Source organism: Microtus pennsylvanicus, chromosome 8 (genome assembly GCF_037038515.1).
Source record: "Microtus pennsylvanicus isolate mMicPen1 chromosome 8, mMicPen1.hap1, whole genome shotgun sequence".
NCBI classification, from domain to species: Eukaryota; Metazoa; Chordata; class Mammalia; order Rodentia; family Cricetidae; genus Microtus; species Microtus pennsylvanicus.
The window spans coordinates 95,849,948-95,868,712 of record NC_134586.1 but is presented as its reverse complement, the minus strand read 5'-3'; the positions used below and the strand labels follow the sequence as shown (position 1 = coordinate 95,868,712).

The following is an 18,765-nucleotide window of genomic DNA, read 5'->3' as shown; positions in this document are numbered from 1 at the left end:
TCAAAAGCACCAGGCAGGATTATCTTTTTAATACTTTAATTTTGGATTCCCAACTTGAATTTTTTGCATACATGGTCATTATTTCAAGTTGCTTCCAATTTTTTGTAAAATGAGAGATCTAACATACCAATGATGCTCCCCAGACCCTGAGACAACAAGCCAGGTCCCATGGGCCGCACGCCACACTCACCCGCTCACTGGTTGGCTAGACGTCTATTGGGCACTTGTTCCGGACTAGGTGCGGTGCGAGGTGCTGAGCAAGACTACGGAAAGGTTTCTCACGGAGCTCACAGTCTAGTGGTAAGTTACTGAGTAAACTGAGGCACAGAGAGGTAAATGACTTACCCACTGAGGTAGAAGTAGCTAGGTGTTTGGGAAGGCGGGATGAGAGCTGGAGCGGGGGCAGGGTACAATGAATGCAGGGAAGGGAAGCCCCTCTGACAGAGGAGCCAGGCTGCACACACAAACACTATAAAATCTGCTCGCAGAAAGCGTGATAATGCTTTCCTTTTCACCAGGACCAGGTTCACCCTGGGGTGAACTGACCCGTTGCCGAGGGCATTCCCTTATGTGCCCCCAACACTTCGAGGCACGCCACCATTCTACTGGGACACAGTGACTCTGCAGGCAGCTTAAAATCAAGAAGTATCTGACTCCCATAATAGTACTGGGAGCTGTAATAAAACACTTTAAGTACGTGGATCTAAATGCACAGTGTATCTGTGGAACTCCTACATGGAAAACTCACCCCATCCAGAGGGTTCTAATAAGTTATTGATACTGAAGTAGAGATCTGTCATTTTTCCCTATATACATTATTTTGGTTGTTCTAGGTTAGAGGTGTCATCAGACATATTTCATAAGCAATCTCAACATGATACAGATATGTACAAAGGCGCCACATTTGGCCCTGTGTGTACACCTCACCAGTGCACGACACCTAAGGGCGAATGTGAGCCAGTGTAAGGCAATTCTTCTCAGAAGCTGACAATGTCCATCAGGGAAGGGCAGAGTCCACAACCAGCTGGTCGTCTGTCTGTCCTTGTGACATTCTTTGTGATAAAATGATTTCAGGAGGCAGAGGTCCGTCTCACTGACAAGAGGCAGTGAAGAGTTATCCAAAGCTAATTCTGAACATGGAAACCATCCAGGAAGCTAAGCAGGAAGCTACTCAAGAACACTACTGGCCTTCAACGCTGCTATGAATCTAGAATGGGAGACCCAGCGCGCTCCATGAAGACTTATTGCTGAGGATCAAACCAGGACATAATCCGTCCATGCAGGAGGCCCTTCATCACTGTGCACTCCGAGCGGCTTTCACTGAGGAGGCCTGTCTTCTGAAACGAGACATAAAGACATGGAGTGAAGGCCGTGAAGAAGCTGGGCACACTGTTCAACAGTTGAAAGAAATGAAGCTGTCTGGTCAAGAACCTTCTCTCACACAGAATTCTCTTTTCGAATGATCTTTTCAGGCTCATAGGACAAACGGGAACTCCAGCCCGTGGCTGGAAAGCACCTGCCAGAGAGTGCAGACAGCTTTCTCTGGCAAGAGTCTACCAGCTGGTGCCCCCACAAATTGACTCTCAATATGGAGCTGAGACTGACTTGTAATTCGGATCTGCCCGCTTCAGCATTCCCTAAGCTGGGGTTACAGGAGTGTACTGATTCCTTATGGAGAGGCTAGAGAGATGGCTCGGCAGTGGAGAGCTCCATCGCTCCTCCCAAGGACCAGGGCTCTTTTTCCTGTACCCACACCTGCTGGCTCCCGAGTGCCTGTGACTCCAGCTCCAGGGGATCCAATGCCTTTGGCACTCATGTGCACATACCCACACGCAAACACAGACATAATTAAAAAAAATCATGAAAAACCTTAAAGATATGTATTCAAGTTATCTATAAAGTTTCTCTAATCACAAAATTAGAATGTTTACCTTTCTCTGGGCATTCTCGATGTTTGCTTTTAGATGGAGAGGCCCCTGCTCCATCGGCTGTTTTACCACTTGGGTGGTTCTGTTCTACTTCACACAAATATACATCAATGGGTCCTTTGGTGCTCCTGATATGTACTGTGATAGAGTCCTAGCAAGGGACACAGAAACCATCAAGGTGAGCCCTGGTACCCACTAGTCACAGGTTTTCAATGAACTTTATTCTTATGGTTTCCTTCCTACCGTGCATTTGAGAAAATCATGTTTTCGACTGTTACTACATTCTACACTACTGGCCAATTTGCAGGAAAGACCTCTTAACCGTGCAGGTAGCCAGTAGTCTTGGAGCTATTAGATGGACAGCTGAGTCCTCAGGAAGCCCCTCCCCTTCTCTGGCGGCAGGGAGCTCTGGAGTACCCCATTGTATTGCACAAGAAGGTGTCGGGGTTTCCAAACTAGTGCAGAGTTACTGAGCTCCCAGGAAGGCCAGTCTTCAGTTAAAAGATGTAAGAGGAAAAGATGAAACATCAGACACAAAGAGAGGAACTAGACTAAATGACTATTATCCTCTGGCTTCAGTTTTATTTACCCAGGAGCAAATTCCAATGGCTTTCCCATAAGAAATTAAAAAAAATGGTTGAGTATATTTAGAGGCATTTTCGTACGATTCCTCATCTTTCCCATTGGGAGCTGGCCTGGCTCTCCTCAAGTCCACCCTTCCCACACCCACATGGATGGGCCAGTCAAGACAGCACCGTTGCTCTAGCTCCTCCCCTTTCTGGGATCTCATTTAAGCAAGCTGGTGAGATTCTGCTTCTCAGAGAGACTTGGACCCTCTTAAGTCCTCTGGTACCAGGTAGGAGAGACAGGCCAACCACCTTTGTGCTCTGTGGCTGGAAAGTCAGGGTGGGTCTGGTTTAAACAGAACCTTTTATCATTAGACAATGCATGGGAACAATGTTGTTCCCCAAACTCCACCAGCCACTATGTCATTCTGTAAAGAGGATTCCTGAGGAACTAAGAGCGGCTCACAGGGTGCGCTCAGCTGGGTGGTGGCAGCACACACCTTTAACCTCAGCACTCGGGCGGGGGGGGGGGGGGGGGGGGGCAAAGACAGGCGGATCACTGCGAGTTTGAGGACAGCCTGGTCTACATAGTGAGTTCCAGAACAGGTTCCGAAGCTATAGAGAAACCATGCCTCAAAAACAAAAAAAACAAAAACAAGCAAACAAAAAAAACAAAACAAAAAACAGTGTATGCTCCTTCTGCAGAGAATTAGCGCTTGGATGTTAGCGCCTATGTCAGGGTGATCACAGCCACCTGTGACTCCAGCGCCAGGAGAGCCAACACCAAGGCTTCGGGGCATCTGCACTGACGTGCGCATACCCATACCCATGTTTTCAAAACATTTTAAAAAGCGGACAGAGGAGATGACTTCTTAGGCTATGCTGTCTGTCACAACTATTTAACCCTACCATGGTGGCATGAAAGCAGATGGGTGATATCTAAACAGGTGGCCTTGTTCCAACAAAACTATTTACAAGGACAAGTAGGAGGCCAGAGCGAGTTGAAGGCCACAGTGCAAGCCCTATACTAGGTGCACAGTTCCCACTAGAGCCATACATAATCTACTGATCCAGGAGACTGCCGAGAACAGCCAGCCTGGAGGACTGAATCACAGAGCTCTAAATGGGACTGGGAGTGCTCAGAGGTTCACAGAGATTTAACAATTCCGGCCAAGCAGCTCAGAGCACTAGGAGACCAAACCCCACTAAGTCCTGTAGAATGGATTGCCACGCCCCAAAGAAAAGCCGTTCTGCAAGATCAGTGGCTATTTAAAGAGCTGAGCATCTGTGGAAATAACTCCTCCTGAAAACGTTACTCGGACACTGTCTCAATTCAAATCTGACCAGGGAACGTCACCAAGTCACAATTCGAATGAGACTGAGGGAAAAGTGAGTGCTCCTCTGTGACTGATGACACACTGTCAGATAAGTGGTGGTGGAAATAATCCTTACGTAGTGACGGCTGCCTATGAGCAGATAAGTGGTGGTGGAAATAATCCTTACGTAGTGACGGCTGCCTATGAGCAGATAAGTGGTGGTGGAAATAATCCTTACGTAGTGACGGCTGCCTATGAGCAGATAAGTGGTGGTGGAAATAATCCTTACGTTTGTGACGGCTGCCTATGAGCAGATAAGTGGTGGTGGGAATAATCCTTACGTATGTGACGGCTGCCTATGAGCAGATAAGTGGTGGTGGAAATAATCCTTACGTATGTGACGGCTGCCTATGAGCAGATAAGTGGTGGTGGAAATAATCCTTACGTTTGTGACGGCTGCCTATGAGCAGATAAGTGGTGGTGGAAATAATCCTTACGTATGTGACGGCTGCCTATGAGCAGATAAGTGGTGGTGGGAATAATCCTTACGTATGTGACGGCTGCCTATGAGCAGATAAGTGGTGGTGGAAATAATCCTTACGTAGTGACGGCTGCCTATGAGCAGATAAGTGGTGGTGGAAATAATCCTTACGTATGTGACGGCTGCCTATGAGCAGCATGGAGGCCACCCAGCCATCAGAATGCCGAGGGCCACTGGCTTTGGTTTGGACTCCGTCCTCATCAAGTGGCCTTCTGGGGACAAGTACTCTCAACACGAACCTTCCTGGCGTACCTGGCAGCAGACAGGAAGGCTGGCCTTACACAGGCTCTATGCCCATGACTCAGTGTCTAGCTCATTCTCAGTCTTTGGTGAGCTAGTAGGTAGCACGCTAGTTCCCCGGAGCTCCGGCCGTACCAGCCATTGCTTCTGGAGCCTGAAGACTAATGGAGCGGTTTCTTTTGCAGCCTGACAGTGGCAGCATGGCTAACAGCTCTTGCCAGCCAAACTCCGTCCTACGCCTGGTCCTGCTGGCCACTGTCTGGGTTCCCGAAGCACACCCACACCTCACTCACAGTTAAGCTGACAGGTACACAGCTTGACAAGGACACAGACGACAAGCGACTGTAGCGCTCAGAGGCCTGGAAGCTAACCCACCTCCCTCTTTTACTCCTTGCAGTGCAGCGCTACCTACTTCTCTGGGAGCCGGAACGTCCAGTCGGGTCTCCTCCGGAGCCTTCACTGCAATGACAATCTGTTCATGGAAGGCTTGGATGCTGTGGATGTCCTGATAGGTGACATACGCTAGTGTGAAAGCTGGTCAAGGATCTGATGAGATGGCCAGGACACCACCCCTAGCCCCGCCCCTGTTTTTTTGTTTTTGTTTTTTTTTGTTTTTGAGGCAAAGTCTCATTATTTACTTCTGGCTGGCCTGGAACTTGCTATATAGACAAGGCTAGCCTTGCACTCAGAGACCTGCCTTTCTCTGACTCCAAAGGGCTAAAAATAAAGGCCTGCACCAGCACACATGGGCGGATCACCTCTTATGTGAATGTGGGTACTAAAATAGCTTGGCTTTTATGGGATACAAACTTACAATGAAGGTAAACAGTTCAAAGAAAAGCCAAAACTTCCCGGTAATTTTATTTCAAAAAGAATCCTTGGGGCTGGAGAGGTGGCCCAGTGGTTAAGAGCACTGGCTGCTCTTGTAGAGGACCCAGGTTCAATTCCCAGCACTCACATGGTGGCTCACAACCCTAACTCAGGTTCCAAGAGATCTGAAGCTATCTTTTCATTTCCTTGGGCCTCCAGGTACATAAGGAGTGCACATACATACATGCAAACAGAATATTCGTATAAGCAAAATATAAAAAATACCCCCCCAGAAAAAAATTAAGATTTTTATGGTGTTTTATAATATTTATAACAAAGAATTATTTTAAACCAAATACAGACTGGAGCAATTTGTGGAGAAAGATATGAACAAAGCCCAAATACTGAATGTAGACACAACTCACGAAGGTAATAATCCCCTTGGGGTGGAGTGCTGGGTGGATGTTCCAAATCCTCAGTAGTCAGGAGCCAAAACTAAACCCTATACATAGCATGCATTTCCCTACATACACTCTTCATAAACGCTTCTACAGTGAGGTTCAATCTATAAATTAGGCGCACGCCTTTAATCCCAGCACTTGGGAGGCAGAGGCAGGTGGATCTCTGTGACATCAAGGCCAGCCTGGTCTACAGAGCGAGTTCCAGGACAGGCTCCATAGCTACTGAGAAACCCTGTCTCGAAAAACCAAAAAATCAAAAAGCAAACAAACAAGCAACCCAAAAAACCTCCAAACAAACCAATAATAATAGTGCATTTACAACACACTGAAAGTTTTTACTTCTAGAATTTTCACTTAATATTTTTTAGATCATACCTGATTGTGGGCAACAGCCATTACAGAAGGCAGAACCACAGAAAAGGGGAAAGCAGCATGTTCAAATTCCTACCTACGCTACAGTCAGTGTGAACTCATTCACTGTTAAGAGCCTAGGGTTCGCTCTTACTATGGGAGCTTGAGAAGAAAGCATTCAGGGTTTGGGTAAGAACCCTCCAGAAGGCAGAAAAAAAAGTCTACAAAATAGGAAGACCCCAAAGAGCAAGTTCCCGGCGTGATCACACACCCACGGCCTCTCTGTCACTCAGTGCCTTCAACTCCTCCTGCGAGGCTGCCAGATACTCTGCACTCCCTCAGTCCAGCTGCTCTGGCTTTCTTCCTTTTAGACTAGAGTCTCTGCGTGGCTGCGAGTCTCTGGGAGCCCTGGCTTTGATTTTCTAAGCTCTGTCCTGTGGTAATAGGATTGGACTGCTGGGAGGGAGGAGGGAGCAGAATTACTGACACTCATAGAGGGCACTGAGAGTCACAGCCAGCAGGATGGTCTGGGGGCCCAGCAGGGGCAGGCTCCCAGGCCTAGGCCCTCCCAGCTCCTGCTCCACAAGGCTTCCACATACAGTGATGAGCGCAGACAAACTTCAGTAGCACAGTCTGCTTCAGAAAGAAACTAGTTCACAGATTAGGGAAAACCTGATTTTCACAATAGCTGATAAACAATTTACCATCCAGGATTACAAAAACAAAAAACACAACAACAAAACCCAACCAAACAAACAAATACTCCTTAATTTTAAGAAGCCACAACAAACTGGGTGTGTCTCTGACAACGGCCGTCATGCAGAGTTGGCCCAGGAGCAGAGTCAACACCAACATGAATTGCTCATGTGTGTTTAAGCCACAGCACTGTACTTGTGTTTACTCTAACTTTTAAGGGCCTAATTTTATATCCCGAATAAGAAAATTAACCCCCAAAGTCTCTCTCAGACATCCTATCTACACTGGAAGCAGAAACTCTACAAAGGTTTGGATGGAAGGATATCTTTCGTTTTCTTTGTCGTCGGTTAACTCCAACAGCTGCTGAGCGCAATCTTTAATCAACTCGTCCAAGGCGTCTTCCATGGCCGACAGGTCCGAGAGCTCGGCCTGGAGCTTCTTCTGCTGGGGTGCAGCTCCGAAGTTCTTCAGGTCAGATCCTCTACGGAAGGAAACAGACATGCAGTCAGCAGGGGCCAGAAGGGAAGCAGGCTGCCTGTGGAGGGGAGCAGGCTAAGGGAGAACGTCTGCATTTCCTTTAACACCATCTATGTGGTTATGCCCATCCTTCTTTTCTTGGGCCAGTCTCTCTAAATATAGCTTTGGCTGGCCTCAGCACAGAAAGCCACCTGCCTCTGTCTCCCGAGTCTGGGATTAAAGGTTCAGAACGGCTGACACAGTTCTCATCAAACGTGCCTTCATTCTGTCCTAAACCAGTGTCCTTCAGGCACTTTTCCTCAACCATTCCTTAGCCATCTGAAGACCTTTGGGTTTGACATTGCCTATTGTATCTCTAATGTACTTCAATGCCGGAATTCTTTTTCCTAAGTATACAGCTTTCTGTGCACACACAGCTCTGTCTGTGTCTTAGCTTCAGGCTCCTTTCTACGAGACCCTTCCCAGTCACGCCAACTCTTTAGCAACTGCCTTTTGGCCGTGGAGTGTGTGTTTACCCTCAGGGCAGTGTCCGCTCACCTGCTCCACCGCCATGCAGTGAACCTGCTAAGAAGGCAGATGCCTGCTCCTCTCCAGACAAAAAAACCAATCCAAGCCAGGAAGGGGCTGGGTTTCTGGCTGTGTATTCTACTGCCCCATGGGAATCATGTCTTCTGTTATTAATTTCACATTAAGAAAATACAGTTTTAAAATTTCCTCTTTTATCAGATGTTTCATTATTAGCATCTTATAGGGAAAATTAGTTAATTAACCCCCTTATTCCATTTAACTATTCCACACCATCTGAATGATATTCCTCTACACCTAATGTTCCCGTTTAGACCTATGTAGTCACTTACATCTAAGTACACTACGAGACAAGAAAACCCCAGTCTTTGCCTAAGAAGAATCATAAAAGCCTCATTCTCTATTCCCGAACACTGCTGCAGCTGGACAGATCCTAATGAGAAGGGGAAAGAACGGGAATAACGGACGTAAACTCACATCCACCGAATGTGGTTCTTGGACTTCTTTTCCACGAGCTCGATTCCATCCAGGACGTTGGTGATGTCATAGACACGCCGTTTTCGGACTCCCAGTTTTGTGGCAACCTTGTTTAAGTCAAGAATGCCCCCGGGGGCAGATCTGACGAGATCCATGAACTTTCGAGTCAAGTACACCAGCGACACATCAAAACGGGGCCTTTTCACTTTCAGAGCCTCTGCGAACGAGAGCACGGCACATGAGCTGACAATGCTCAGTCCCTTAGGATCACAGAAGACGGCAACAGAGACCCACGCTAGTTTCTATGGCAACAGTTCTCTAATGGATGAAAGGCACACTGGCCTCGGCTGGTCTGAGCAAAGGCATTAGGTTCCCTTAAAGGCTGGAGTGAGTTTCCTCTAGTAACTATTTTCGCAAGTTTCATATTCCTTCAAGAAATTTCTGTAATCATCTCTGCTTCTCAGGCATAGGATTAGAAATGATTAGAGAATCAAATGCCCTCATTTCATACATATAATCTGACAAACGTTTATGTGTCAATATACAGTTGGTATTCTTTCTTCTTTGGGGCACGCTGAGGTGTGAGCCCGGCTTCACAGGTGCCAGACAAGCGCATTACTGCTGAGCAACATTATCAGGTCACAGGTACGGTTTCTCTTAATGTTAAAAATATCTACTTATTTTATGTGTATGAGTGCTTTGTCTGCATGTGTGTGCACCGTGTGTATGTCTAGCGCCCATTGAGGTCAGAAAAAGGCAAGGGATCCTCTGGAACTGGAGCTGCAGTGGTTGCGAGCCACTATGGAGGTGCCAGGGTTCTCTGGTAGAGTAACAAGTGCTCTTAACTACTGAGCCATCTCTCGAGGCGAATGGTTTTTAATATGACCTTTTAAAATCGCGATCATGATGTATGAGCAAATGTACTTCATTCATTATTCTTTCCCCTTTTCCTTTGATTTTTTTCAAGACAGAGTTTCTCTGTGTAGCCCTGGCTATCCTGAAACTTGCTCTGTAGACCAGGCTGGCCTCAAACTCAGATCTATTTCTGCCTCCTGAGTGCTGGGATTAAAGGTGTGCACACCATGCCAAGGTGTACTTCATTATTCTTAAAGGCTGAACATTTAACTTCACGCAGAATCTGTTGAGTTATCGCGGTACTTGGGAACACGATATCGAATGATGCTTATGAGACAAGCCAGGGTTCATTATTCTCATTTTACACTCACTCACTGGCTAGACATTTATTGGGTAAGTTTTAGTCCTATTATTAGCATAGGTTAAGCACATTCCGAGGGTGTCAGCCATTTTATAAAGAACAAATCTAACTGAACATCTCTGCTGGGGGACAGCTCCCCCACCAAGAGAACTGCGTGGACCCGATAAGGAGATCTGCTATAAACCATGGTATGCTGAGTGGTATTCAAAGCCATCTTCACTGGAGTGGAGAACGACTGGGTGCTCACAGAGGAGGATGCTAGGAGCAGCACAGGAAGATGGTGCACGGTGCTCCCCACTCCAAGGAGGGACAAAGTGGCATCTGAGAAGTGGGATCACAGTGGGGTTCAGGCTAGAGGGGAAGAGGCAGCAGAGCCCTGGCTGGGCTTGGGAGAGCCAGACTGGCGGTTAAGAGGTGGTCTACATGGACGGGATGAAGACATGGGCTTCAGAGCAAACCGTGTGGACACCGACTTTAAGCAAGCTGCTTAATTACTCTCTCTGGGCCTTGGCCTCCTTGTTCACGGTGGATGATAATCCACAGCTGTATTTTGAAGCTTAGTCACTCGAGTACAGATGCCCTAATCAGCTGGTGTGGGACAGTGGAAAGAAACATCTCAAGGGGGCTGGAAAGATGGCTCAGTGGTTGAGAGCATTGCCTGCTCTTCCAAAGGTCCTGAGTTCAATTCCCAGCAACCACATGGTGGCTCACAACCATCTGTAATGAGGTCTGGTGCCCTCTTCTGGCCTGCAGGCAGACACACAGACAGAATACTGTATAAATAATAAATAAAATATTAAAAAAAGAGAAAGAAACATCTCAAGGGTCAAGCTGACCCAGCTTGCTGACCAGCCACAGGGCAGATGGTGGCAGACACTGAAGGAAACAAAGGACAGTCTGTAGGATCTATATCTGGGCGTCTGTAAATGAAAAGGGTCCTCGTGGCAGGAACCAAATCAGGAGGAAATCAATGACGGGGCCATCGATCACAAAGATCATCTGATACCCTAGACATGAACCTATGACAGAGTAGAGCCAGGAAGAGTGAAGGGGCCACAAGATACCACGTGGATAGGAGGCGAAGGTGACACGTACAGTAATGTCACTGCACCCCAACTCAGTCACGGAGGTACCCTTCACTATCGTTTCACTTCTGTTCTACGACCTTGTGCACGCGCAAAACCAACCACGTTCCGGGGTAGTGGCGGGGGTGCATGCCTCTAACCCCAGCACTCGGGAAGCAGAGGCTGGTAGAAAAACAAAACAAAAAACTCCAAACTAAAAACCAAACAAACAAAAATCTAGCCACGTTCACAGCGTGACACTCAAACCTACTCAGGAGTCGACTTACTTCGCATGGACACATACTGCACGTTTTCCTCTAGGTTAATCGTTATTTTTGATGGCTGGAAAAAAAGAAAACACAAAAAACAAACAGCATTTTATAAGCAGCAATGCAAATGAATTACTATTGTTCTAAGATACATTCATCCGTTTCCCCATCCTCCCTCGAGATAGGGTTTCTCTGTGTAGCCCTGGCTACCCTGGATCTTGCTTTGTAGACAAGGCTGGCCTCGAACTCAGAGATCTGCCTGCCTCTGCCTCCTGAGTGCTGGCATTAAAGGTGGACCACCTTTAACGTGGACCACCATGCCAGGCCATGATAGTTTTTTTTTTTTAATTTTCCTTTCCACCCTAAGTAATGAGAGCGAGAGAAAATGAATCCTCACAAACTACAGCTGGTGCAGTTTGTCAGATGACGAGAATCACACGCAGAGGCTCTGTAGCCCTGTGTGGCTTGGGGTCATGTCCTAACCATCATTCTTTCCGCCTTTTTACCTGGTGTCTGACTCCCTCTCTAAGGGCCCGCCCGGGCTCAGGCCTCTCAGGCTGCAGACTTCAGTGTGGATAAAGGCAGGCGGGTGGGAGACAGGGTACTTAGGTGGGAAACAAGTCCCGACAGACACTCTTATACTGACCGCAGCAGGTGCTGGGGAGAAGACGGTAAAGAATGATAGTTAGGACATGACTCCAAGCAGTACATGCTATGGATAGAGAGATAATACTGTTCTCTGCCTGGGTACACGCTATAGCCACACGGGAATGGTCCAGGTTTGTACCTGAAGAGATGGTCAAGCACATCAAGACCATGCCAAAGTCTTGTTTTAACCAGCAGAGACCCACCAAAGACTTCTGAACAAGACCACAACACAATCTCATTCTCGGTCTAAGAAATATGGCACGAAAGGGACAGCAAGCTGGCTAAAGGTAGGGTGGGCCAGCCAGAGGCCAGCTGGGGCAGGGGTGGGGCAGTCAGAGCCCAGGTGGGCCAGCCAGAGTCCGGGTGGGCTGGCCAGAACCCAGGTGGGCTAGGGGTGGGGCAGCCAGAGCCCAGGCAGGCCAGCTAGAGCCCAGCTGGGGCAGGGGTGGGGCAGCCAGAGCCCAGGTGGGCCAGCTAGAGCCCAGCTGGGGCAGGGGTGGGGCAGCCAGAGCCCAGGTGGGCCAGCCAGAGTCCGGGTGGGCTGGCCAGAACCCAGGTGGGCTAGGGGTGGGGCAGCCAGAGCCCAGGCAGGCAACAGAGAAGCAGCTCACACCAGAGCTATACAGAGCCTCTGCATATGAGTCTTGTCACCTCTGAAAAAGATGACAGACATCCGGTAGTAGCTTGAGATGACATCCTGCCACAAAACCAGTTTTAGGACAGTTTAGGACTAAAATGAGCAGGTGGCCTACAGGGTGTGCAACCCTGAAGTTGACACTTCTGTGGGCAGGGACTAACTCAACACTGCCGGCAATGATATCCGACGTGAGAGCTCTGAAGCAGACCTGGGAAATTCGACCACAGGGAAATATGACCAACTGTCATTGCTATTTTTACACAGAGCCTTCTCCAAACACAGTACGAGACAAGGCTGGCCGCTGAAGCAAGGGTCCTCTTCTCCTTCTTACACTTATGTATTTTGTGCATGTATGTGTTGTGGTGTACATGTGGAGGCCGGAGGACAACTCTGTGGTGTCAGTCAGTGCTCTCTTTCCACTATGCGGTTCTTGGTTGGGGTTTGAATCCAGGCTGCCAGGCTTGGCAGCAAGCACCATAACCTACTGTGCTATCTTGCTGGCATACAAGGCTTTTTGAGAAGGGGGTCTCTTACATAGCCCAGACTAGCCTCAAAACTCAACCTGTCCCTAAGGATGGCTTTAAATTTCTGATCGTCTTGCTTTCATCTCTTGAGTGTCAGGATCGCAGATATGTACCCCAATGCCGGTTCATTTGGTCCTGGGATTGAACTGGGGTTCTTACACGCATGCTAAGTAAGTCTACCAACTGAGCCACACACTCCTGCCTCATAGCAAGGTTCTCGAATTGAGTAACAAGTCCAGCCTCCTCACACTGATGTGAAAAGCGTGTCAACAAGTATTCAGAAGTGTTACTACGCACTCATAGCTGCCTGCTGCAGAAGCTGCCTTTCTTAACCCAGAGATACAGGGCCAAGCCCTGTACACAGACTGCCTACCTATCGGCTGCCCGTTTCCTTTAGAGGGCCAGCGATTCTGCTTTCGCAGGTTGGTACAGGGACAGCATTCCAATGAGACATAAGAAAGGAAGTCCTTCTCCTGCTCCATACTCTGCAATAAACGTAGATACATTGTATACTGCCTGCAGTGACACAGGAAACAGGTTCCCACCCCACCATTGGCTTTCTTCCCTTGTATGAAATCCCTCCTGTTTCTCAAACAGCTTCTTGTTATTACGTTCTGGCTATTCTAGAACTCCCTATGTAACTCAGGCTGTTTTTAAATATGCCATCCTTCTGCTACAGCCTCCTGAGTGCTAGGACCACATAAGTGTGCTCACCATGCCTGCACAATACTCTGCAGAGCCACCAACCCACCTTGCTGCCACATGGATAGAGGGCAGAAGCCCCCCACCCCCCAGTAGACACGATTAGAGACCTCAGGACTTTCAGAGAACACTCGCAATGGCCTTGATGAGGGAGTTACACACTTGGTGTGTTCCAAACTACTTCCCTGATGCTCCGTTTCCACATTTAAAAACCTTTGTGTGGGCTGGAGAGATGGCTCAGAGGTTAAGAGCACTGGCTGATCTTCCGGATGTCCTGAGTTCAATTCCCAGCAACCACATGGTGGCTCACAACCATCTGTAATGAGATCTGGTGCCCTCTTCTGGCATGCAGGGATACATGCAGACAGAACACTGTACATGATAAATAAATCTTTAAAAAAAAAAAAACACCTCTATGTCACATCTGGAAACACACAGGAAAGCATCACCATCCCCTGGCCCCATCCCCCTTATATACGGATTAAGTGGCTTCGGAATCTTCTCGGTTTGGAGGACTGGGGTAAGAATGGGGATGGGAGCTCAGTGTATAGCCCAGGTTGGTCTGGAACTTGCTATGCAGCCCCGGCAGGCCTTTAACTCATCACCCATCTGCCTCTGTCTCCCAAGGACTGGCACGACAGAGCAGGACCACCACGCCTGGCTAGCTTTAAAGGTGGATGAAAAAAATGAAAGGTGACTTGTAGAGACTAACGTCCAAGGCACTGTCTCCAAAATGGTTAATTCTCTCTATGCAGAGGTTTCTATGGACCAGCTCCCTGCGTCGGAACAATACTCCATGAGCTCAGGGAACACTGATCTCTCCCAGGTGACCGCATTAATGTCACCCACCCAGATCGTCCTTATCTGCTAATGTGTAAACCAACTTCACCTCCTTCCAGCGCTATTTTCTCCCTGCTCCAGAGCCCACACCAGGTTTAAGCCACTCATCCTGGCAACCAGCACCCAGCAAGACACGGAACTGTTCCGCGCAATGGCTTATTAAGCTTTGGCATTGTTTTAGTCGATTAAAAAACCACTGACATGTTAAGTCACTATTTTACAGGCAAGAAAATGCAGAGTCGCCAACTTGATTAACTTCTTGCTTAATGTTTCTGTGCGTGGCCAGATCTTCATGGTAGCATGAAATGAGCGTAAAGACCCAAGCTCTGCAGAGGACGGAGCAGTGAGCATAGAATGGTCTGGGGGCTAAGGAAGGGTAAAGACACTTGTCTAAAGACAAGTTACCCGTGAAGCTTGACTTCAGACATGTTGGTGACAATATGGAAATGTATACACGGGTGTCAGCTTGAGAAAACGAGGCCTGGACAGAGTATGGAACCATAGAAGAATAATGTAAGAAAGAAAAACCTGCAGCTAGATTATATTAAGAGGTTTCGACCCTGTCCTGGGAGCACCAGAGAATCACAACGAATTCCTCTGGGCAAATGAGATCGGAAACACGCTTTCATGAGATCATTGGTTACGGGTGAAGTTCACATCAACAGTGAGGGGAGCAAGAGAGGCAGGAAATCGGTCAGGATGGCACTGTAGTGCCAGATAGTATATGACGGGAAGAGAGGTAGCTCTACTGATGTTAATTCAGAGACTTGCGGGGAGGGGCCAATTCTGGAAAAGAAAAAAAGGCAACAGCAAAGTCTAGAGTGCTGGCTTGGGCAGCAGGGTAGGTGTGCCACCACTGGGGTGGGATGTGAGAAAGAGAATGCTTTCCTAGGTAAGAAGGGGTCCCTAAATCTGGCTATGGATGTAAGAGTTTGAGATCTGCGGCTGGAGAAATGGCTCAGCAGTTAAAAGCGCTTGCTGCTCTTCCAGAGAGCTGAGTTCAGTTCCCAGCAACCACATATCAACTCAAAACCTCTTGCTAACTTCAACTCCCTCTTCTGGCCTCTGTGGGCACCAGTACACACATGACATCCACACAGACATATTTTTCTTAAGTTTTAGATCTAAGTAGGTACATCTAACATACAGTTGGACAGCTCTGGGGAAGATGTATGGATTTGGGAGTTACCCTGATGCTACTGAAATCACCAGCTTGGATTAGAATAAAGACTTCAGAGGGCAGTATCTTTTGATGCAGTATGGAAAGTTAAGTGTTGTTTTACCAGTGTGAGCATTTAGAGGGGCTTTAGGAAATCCTCAGGAAAACACCGCGGTTACAGGCCAAAAGTCAGGAATATTATAGGCCACCTACATGAACAGAGGGTAGAGAACCCTGGATGGCACCCACATGTCTGAAAAGGGAAGAGAAGGGGACAAGGGGCCCCCACAGTGGCTGTCAAAAACACAGCAGAGAATTCTCAGCCAAGAGTGAGTGGCTAGTTGTTAAACAAGATAAGGTGTGAAACCGATACTAGAATTGACAAAAACCGACAGAGCTCTTATTTAGAACAACCTTACAGAGTGCTTAAGACTGGGTGGGAATGCAAGAGCAAGTGGATACCGAGCAGAAATCACTGTTTTAAAAGAAGGGAAAGAAATTAGGGGAAAGGCTGTCACCTGCAGTCATTCTGAGATTCCTCCAGCTTCCTCATTACCTAGCCACAAGCCAGCCACACAACATCAGAACATCAGAACAAGTTCTGACAAACTCTAAGAATAACAATCTCAAGGTTATTGTGAGCAGACCGTGCTCGTGAACTAGCTGGCACGGGACTGGCCAGAACGGCTTTGGATATTGGAGAGAAAACAGCGAACAGGAGAAGCGGACAAAGGACGGACCCAGCAGGAGCCCCGAGAACCGTAGGAAGCCAAGAATGGTGGGAATTGCCGCTCTTTCATTGCCCCAATCAAACAGCACAGATGGGAGGGCGAGATCGCTCAGTTCGGGGAAGGCACTTGCCACCAAGCTTTACAAACTCAACCTGAATTCCAGCCTGCGAACCACAAAGGTGTAAGCAAAGGATAGACTTCCCCAAGTTGCCTCGTGGAATCCACGCTCCCGCCCGCCCACCCACAAAGTAAGTAATGCAATAGAAATATGTAAAAAGCAGAGGGCGGTCCGTGGATGGGGAGCTGCAGGAAGAGCCCGGGGCACCCAAGCGACAAGAGTGCAGAGGGCCGGACGGAAAGAGCGCGCCCCGCAGCACGTGACTCCCGGTGGTCCTGGCCTGCGCTCACCAGTAGGCTCTCCACGTTGATGGGGTCCCGGCACCGGCGACGCACCGTCTCCTGCGCCGGATCCACCAGCAGGCTGGGCAGTCTCCGCGCCGGTCGCTGCTGACTCATGCTGCCCCGCGCCCCTCGCGCCCCTCGCGCCCTCCCGCCTTCCCGGGCGGCTCGGCGCGCGCGATTCCGGCTCCGCGGCCCCTTTGGGCGCCGCGACCGGCCGCCCGCTCCACCCACGGAGTACCTCGGCTCCACCCACGGAGCGCCGCGGTCCCACTCGCCCACCGATGCGCTTAGGCGCGGAGGGGACCAGGGTGACCGCGGGGGAGCTCAGGTTCCCGGGCCGGCCATCTTCCCGCATGCGCAGTGCGCTGGCCCTTGCACATGCGCACCGCCTTCTGTGGCGCTCTCCCGCGCACACTGGTCCTCGCCGGCTGCTGGCGGCCCGGTATCCCGGCATCCCGGAGGATGGATCCTCGGAGGGGATGGAGAGGAAGAAGAAAGAGGCGGAGTAGGGATTTCGGGGGACCGGAACGGGCGTTCCCGAATCCCCTACCCGTGGACTGTACCTTCTCAGCGCCCAGGGATGTTGGGTGATTGACTGTCGGGCTCCCACTACGCATCAAATGATGCTTAGCACATGCTCTTAAACAAGCCACCCTGGAGGGGCCGGAAGGCGCATGCTTCTAAGCCCAGTACCATAGAGGCTGATACGGGGAGATTATGTGCTTGAATTCGAAGCTCACTGTGGTAGACTTTGTCTCAAAACCAGAGTCCTCCCCTCCTCCACACCTTTTCATTTGCTGAATCACCTTTTGATTCCTTATTGTGTCAGGTATTGGACTGGGCTCAAGAAGATACTGTTTTGAATATGACAGACTGGATCTCAAATTCCAGTGAAGGAGACAGACAAAACATTTTAACCGGGGGCTGGAGTAATGTCTCTGGTTTTTTTTTTTTTTTTTGGTTTTTCGAGACAGGGTTTCTCTGTGGTTTTGGAACCTGTCCTGGAACTAGCTCTTATAGACCAGGCTAGTCTCGAACTCACAGAGATCCTCCTGCCTCTGCCTCCCAAGTGCTGGGATTAAAGGTGTGCGCCACCACCGCCCGACGAGATGTCTCTGTTTTTAAGACCACTGTCTGCCTTTTCAGAGGACCCTAGCTCAATTCTTATAACCCACGTGGTGGCTTACAACCATCTGTTAACTCTGGGTTCAGGGGATCTAATGCCCTCTTCTAGTCTCCATAGACAACGGGCACACACATGGTATACAGATTTACATGCAGGCAAAACACCTTTGCATACAAAAACTAAGCTTAAAAAAATTTACCTGTAGTCATAAGACATGTTTTCAAATCAGAAGGTCTTATGCCAGGTGCTAAAACCTTTCTGTGCCTTAGTTTCTCAATTTGTCAAATGGGGAGTTCCTATTGCATAAAGTTGCTGTGGGGGGTCAAACAACTTAATGGATAATTTACTTAAAAAGAGATGGGTACCTTTTTGTTTGGAGACAGGGTCTCTCTATGTGTTTCTGGCCATCCTGGAGCTCCCTGGAACTCACAGAGATCCTCCTGCCTCTGCTTCCTAAGTGCTGGGATTAAAGGCAAGCACCAATACACCTGGCAAGACATGTATACTTTTAAAAAGATTTATTCATTTTTTAATTTTATTCAAAATAATTTACTTTTATTTTATGTGCATTGATGTTGTGCCTGCAAGCATGTCTGTGTGAAGATGTCAGGTGTCCTGGAACTGGATCTTCAGACAGTTGTGAGCCATTATGTGGGTGCTGGAATTTGAACCTGGGTCCTCTGGAAGAACAATCAGTGCTCATAACCACTGAGCCACCTCTCCAGCCCCTATTTACTTATTTGTGTGTGTGTGTGTGTGTGTGTGCATGTGTATGTGTGTGTGCACATGAGTGCAATGTCAATAGAGACTTGAGGCTTCAGGTTCCCCCAGAGCTGGAGTTGCAAATGATTGTGAGCCTCTGTTCATGGGTGCTCTGGCCCTCTCAGAAGGGCAGAAAGTGCTTTTAACTGCAGAGCCATGTCTCCAGCTTCTGTGTGTTTGAAAGGGTAGCACACCGTGGAAATTCTGGGCTGGAGGGAAGTGCCTGAGCCGCTGGAGTGAGACCTGGGACTTCATGAGGGCAGAAAGGGCCAAATAAATCCTTTCTTCTCCAAGTTG

At 48.6% G+C, this 18,765-nt stretch overlaps 1 protein-coding gene across 3 annotated transcripts; it reads right to left on the bottom strand.

The window, feature by feature from the left end:
- Window positions 1-19: 19 nt before the first annotated feature.
- Window positions 20-16,949, bottom strand: E2f6 (E2F transcription factor 6). 3 transcript variants are annotated; one of them, XM_075984043.1, is made up of 8 exons: window positions 16,587-16,675; window positions 13,120-13,231; window positions 10,956-11,010; window positions 8,389-8,605; window positions 7,235-7,390; window positions 5,004-5,118; window positions 1,932-2,079; window positions 20-1,337 (listed from the first exon to the last, which is right to left on the bottom strand). In XM_075984043.1, the coding sequence occupies exons 3-8, from the start codon at window positions 10,960-10,962 to the stop codon at window positions 1,318-1,320; spliced, it is 663 nt and encodes a 220-aa protein (XP_075840158.1). In that variant the 5' UTR covers window positions 10,963-11,010; window positions 13,120-13,231; window positions 16,587-16,675; the 3' UTR covers window positions 20-1,317. The 3 variants fall into 3 exon arrangements, with proteins under 3 accessions (XP_075840158.1, XP_075840157.1, XP_075840156.1); XM_075984042.1 differs by lacking the exon at window positions 13,120-13,231 and having other exon boundaries at window positions 20-1,334; window positions 16,587-16,949; XM_075984041.1 differs by lacking the exon at window positions 13,120-13,231 and having other exon boundaries at window positions 16,587-16,948.
- Window positions 16,950-18,765: the final 1,816 nt, after the last annotated feature.